The sequence below is a fragment of the Drosophila melanogaster genome, chromosome X (genome assembly GCF_000001215.4).
Source record: "Drosophila melanogaster chromosome X".
NCBI classification, from domain to species: Eukaryota; Metazoa; Arthropoda; class Insecta; order Diptera; family Drosophilidae; genus Drosophila; species Drosophila melanogaster.
Genome location: NC_004354.4, coordinates 4825769 through 4831103, shown reverse-complemented (window position 1 = coordinate 4831103; position 5335 = coordinate 4825769). Strand labels below are relative to the sequence as shown.

Below are 5335 nucleotides of genomic sequence, written 5' to 3'. Positions count from 1 at the left end.
GATGATGACTATATCATTCTCGGGATTAGAACCCTCTCAGGCATTCCTTTACATGGATGACTTAATGGTGATAGGATGTTCCGAAAAACACATGATTAAAAACTTAACTGACGTTTTTAATGTATGTAGGAAATATAACCTAAAGTTGCATCCAGAAAAATGTTCATTTTTCATGCACGAAGTGACATTCCTAGGTCACAAATGCACAGACAAAGGAGTATTGCCAGATGACAAGAAATATGACGTCATCAAAAATTATCCTGTCCCTCATGATGCGGACAGTGCAAGACGATTTGTAGCATTCTGCAACTATTATCGTCGATTTATAAGGAACTTCGCCGACTATTCACGGCACATAACTAGATTATGCAAAAAGAATGTCCCTTTTGAATGGTCAAGCGAATGCCAGAACGCATTCGAATACCTAAAAGAAAATCTTATGCACCCCACACTATTACAATATCCTGATTTTCGCAAAGAATTTTGCATTATAACGGATGCTAGTAAACAAGCTTGCGGAGCGGTTCTAACTCAGAACCGAAACGGGATTCAGCTCCCAATAGCTTATGCATCACGTTCATTTACAAAAGGAGAAAGCAATAAGAGTACAACGGAACGAGAACTAGCGGCAATCCATTGGGCAATTACCCATTTTAGACCATACATTTATGGCAAGCATTTCACCATTAAAACGGACCACAGACCATTAACGTACCTATTTTCTATGACTAATCCCAGTTCTAAATTAACTCGCATGCGGCTAGAACTAGAAGAATACGACTTCACAGTAGAATACCTAAGGGGGAAAGATAATTTTGTAGCAGACGCACTCTCACGTATAAATATAAAGGAACTCAAAGACATGCAACATAAAGTCCTGAAAGTCACTACCAGGCAACAAAGTAGACAAGAAAACTGTACAGTAACAAACAAGGAACTATTGCCTAGGCAAAGTATCCAAAATGTATCTAAGCCCAACGTACACGAAGTCATAACAAATGATGAAGTACGAAAAGTAGTGACCTTGCGAATAACTGAATCTATTTGTTTACTAAAACGAGGAAATAAAGTTATTGCAAGAATTGATGTTGACGATTTATATACCAATGGAATTTTTGATTTAGGTCAGTTCTTCCAAAGGCTTGAAATGCAAGCCGGTATACTAAAAATCAGCCAACTCAAATTGGCACCGAGTGAAAAAATCTTTGAAACCATTTCAATAGATAATTTCAAAAATATGGGCAATATAAAATTGAAAACATTAAGAGTAGCGCTACTCCAGCCGGTGACCATTATAAAAACTGAAAAAGAGATACAATCGATACTGTCTACATATCATGACGATCCAATTCAAGGAGGTCATACAGGCATTACAAGAACGCTAGCGAAAATAAAAAGACACTATTATTGGAAAAATATGACTCGTCATATAAAAGAGTACATACGTAGATGTCATAAATGCCAAATGTCAAAAACAACGACACATACAAAGACCCCATTGACTTACACAGAAACCCCAACAAATGCTTTTGATATAGTGATAGTGGACACAGTTGGTCCACTACCGAAATCAGAATATGGCAACGAATACATCGTCACACTAATATGTGATTTGACGAAGTATCTAGTAACCATACCTGTTGCGAATAAGAGCGCAAATACTGTCGCAAAAGCTATATTCGAAAATTTTATACTAAAGTACGGTCCAATGAAGACGTTCATTTCGGACATGGGTACCGAGTATAAAAACAATGTAATTCAAGATATGTGTAAATATATGAAAATTGAAAATCTTACATCCACTGCATATCACCACCAGACTTTAGGGACAATCGAACGAAGTCATAGAACATTCAATGAATACATTCGTTCATACATCTCTGCAGATAAAACTGATTGGGACGTTTGGATACAATACTTTACATATTGTTTCAACACAACACCATCAGTCATGCATAATTACTGTCCATATGAACTAGTCTTTGGAAGATTACCAAGGCAGTTCGCAAATTTTAATAAAACAGATAGAATAGAACCACTGTATAATATAGAAGATTACTCAAAGGAAATAAAATTTAGATTAGAAATAGCATATAAAAGAGCTAGACTTTTGTCAGAAAAAGCTAAGTCTTATAGAAAACAACTTTATGATAAGAAAACTTCAGATTTTCAATTAAAAATAGGAGATAAAGTTATACTAAGGAACGAATCGGGTCATAAGTTAGATCCAGTATATATAGGCCCTTATACTGTAGAAACCATAGAAGACAGAGATAACATAGTAATTAGAGATACAAAACAAAAGAAGCAAAAAGTACATAAGGATAGACTAAAAATATATAATCAATGAAACGTTTCATTTCACTTAAGAAAAGGTCTGATCAACCTCAAAACAAAAAAAAAAAACACAAAAAAAAATTTAATTATTATTTTTCCTTCTAAGAAAGTTAAACATAAATCCAAAAACATCGTAATTCAACATACATTTTTTGTATTATTCTGTCATTATACAAAAATGCTTTGAGACAAAACATTGCTAATAATTAATAAGAAAAATCAATTTCAAAAAAATTTTTTCCTTTCTAAACACAATATTAATATTGAGAACTCAATGACTACATATATTACGTCATTTCTTTAAAAAGGGAGGTGTAGCATATTGGACTAATCTACCCTAAGAATACAATAGATGATTGGGTATAACATAGCGTCAATACATTGTGACACTTTGTCATAATAAATATAAATATACAAATATACAAAAAAGACCACCAAAAACTACGTAAGCACTCCAGCGCCCCAGTAATACGATCTAACGCTTATACATAAGCCGATCGCGGAGCGTGGGAATGCTGAGCATGCACTTTGCAGCTCAAGTGGTCAATGCCTTCTGCATGCATATGTATATGTATAAATGTAAGTAAGAATACATAGATATAAGCAATGTATGTGCGGGTTAGCTGAACCCAACTTCAGCACACTTTGATCATTCGAATAAACAGATTCAAACAGAGCAGAGGTTCTGAGCTCGGAAACCAAATCTTTTACATCTATACCTGTTATATTTTTAAAACAATTACAGTATAAATGACTTGAGTGTTTGTCCATTGGCTAGGCAATGTCTTCCATGGCGCACATTCAAGCTCAATTTAGCCTTTATGTGTCCTCATCGTTGTCCTTGTTGCCCCACCCAAGGGATGTTTCTCGATTTTGGAGCACGCACACGTATGGAGACGGACGGACGGAACTACAGATGGACAGACATGCGGACGGACAGAATTGCGGACAAACGGACGGACAGTCGGAGGTTTTTGTGAATGAATGGAATGAGAATTTCAAATCCATGCGCCGACTTTACTGATTTTGTTTTTTTTGTTTCCTTCATTCTTTTTTATCCAGCCCGGCTACTCGATGAAAATGCCAATATCTGAGCATATATAGGATATGGTGGTGGTAGGTAGGAAAGTTAGGGCTGTTATGCCCAGATACAAATGCATCGTAAACATGTCGTCGCGTTATATTGGGATCTCAAGTAGCCCACATCCCTGGCAGTTGCCATTGTCTACTCATTGTTCCCTTTCTACGTTTTATTTGCTGTATTTTTTTTTTCTTCTGCAGTTACCACCCTTCTTGGCTACCTAAAAGCAGGGGAAAATATTCTAGACATTTCACCATTTCTACTTACTCTCACTTACCTTGCTTCACTGGTTCCTTTGGTTGTCCGGCAACTATTGTTGCTGGATATTTAGCATTAGCTGGTGTCCGATTTCTACTTTTTAACGATTTAAGCTAGTTTAAAGTTGCAAAAGAAAAAAAGTGTGGGACTTCAGATAGCCTCAAAACGACAGGGAAAATCACTTAAAACACCCAATCGATCGGATCTGATTTGATCTGCCCGCTGCGGCCGTCCTGTCGACTGACTGCCAGGACATAAAAACATAAGGACAACAATTTATGGCACATTTGCAGCTTCGAGGAATCCGGTGTATCTGTTCGGGTCATAAAAACAGTGATGCCCCAGAAAAGGCAGAAAAAAGGGGCAATAAAGTTGGCAAAGCGGAATCAATAATGTGAGCCTGGCCATAAACCGTTGCCAAATTTGTGTGCCAAGGTGCCAAAGTTTGCCACGCCCCGATCCAGATTGATTTCAACATATTAACCAACTTTGGAACGCTGAAGGCCACGAAATACTCGACAAGTTGTTAATAACTTTTTTTCCAATTTTGCAATAAATTGCATAAATTCGCAAATATTGAAACAAACATAAAATCATTGTGTTCACTTGAGATTTTATTTTATTTCTATAATGTTCGCATGCCCAATTATGTAGATAATGATAAAACAATCCTTTATGAGAATGATATTGATGGGGTTAAGAAGTTAAGTCTATGACATTACGCCCTCGATTATAACCTCGAAGTAGATGGAGAACCGGTTGCCACCGCCATTGCACAGCTCGTCGAGCTGATCCTCGTTGATGCTGACAAAGTATGGATCTAGCCCGTTTATGAACTGTCTAATGGGCATCCGACTGGCAAAGTTGCGTATCCGCCGACGATTCCGCCTATAGACGCTCTGAATTTGGCTATTCAGTAGGGCTAAATTTGCATAAATGGGACGCCGCGTTAAGGGTGAAAGGAGCCAAAACAGATAGACACCGCCCCATTCTGCCGTTACGTCCCTGGTTTCTTGCATGTCCTTTTCATCGATCTGCTTTAAGAGGGATTTCCACGTGGTCCTGCAGACCATCACCAAAATGGGCAGGTGATAGGTTAACATTTGGTGGCATGGCGGCAGGTCCAACTGCGGTGCCGTAAGGTCACCTTGGGACACGGAGCTCCAATTCAGCACGGCCAAGCATTGATCGTTGTCAATGATCAGCTGGCGATAGGGGAGCATCAGCAGAGTGCGCTGACCTGTCGACACTTCGCGCAGGCGCAGTTGAAAGGGCAAAGTTCGCGCCCGCGGATCCAAATGTTTGGTTATCATGTGGCGCAGCAAGTGGGTATGCTCCACCACAGCCTGACAATCGGCTAACGGACAAATGGCCGGCTTGCTATGCCCGATCGACTCGTCAATCGAAGAAGCCCTGTCCTCCATATTTTATTTATTTGAACACTACAAATTAAGGTAAACAAGGTACAAATATTGAGTTAAAATGAACAGGCCACTTAGCATCAATACAATTACAGTATTTTATGAAGTTTGAACAAGCCATCAAAGAGTGCTAGTTAAAGTACATTCCCGATGAGAAGAGCTCTTGTATCTAACATAAGGGAACATTTTTCAAAATCCCAGATAAAATGATTTTTCGGACTGATTTGGAGTGTATCGC

General features: G+C 38.3%; 1 protein-coding gene across 1 annotated transcript, besides 1 other annotated feature; it reads right to left on the bottom strand.

Moving 5' to 3' along the window:
• Positions 1 to 3081: part of a mobile genetic element that runs on past the window's edge.
• A 1189-nt stretch (positions 3082 to 4270) lies between these two features.
• Positions 4271 to 5130, bottom strand: CG12682 (uncharacterized protein). The gene has a single exon (NM_131962.2). The coding sequence runs from the start codon at positions 5098 to 5100 to the stop codon at positions 4387 to 4389; it is 714 nt and encodes a 237-aa protein (NP_572190.1). The 5' UTR covers positions 5101 to 5130; the 3' UTR covers positions 4271 to 4386.
• Between the last annotated feature and the right edge of the window lie 205 nt (positions 5131 to 5335).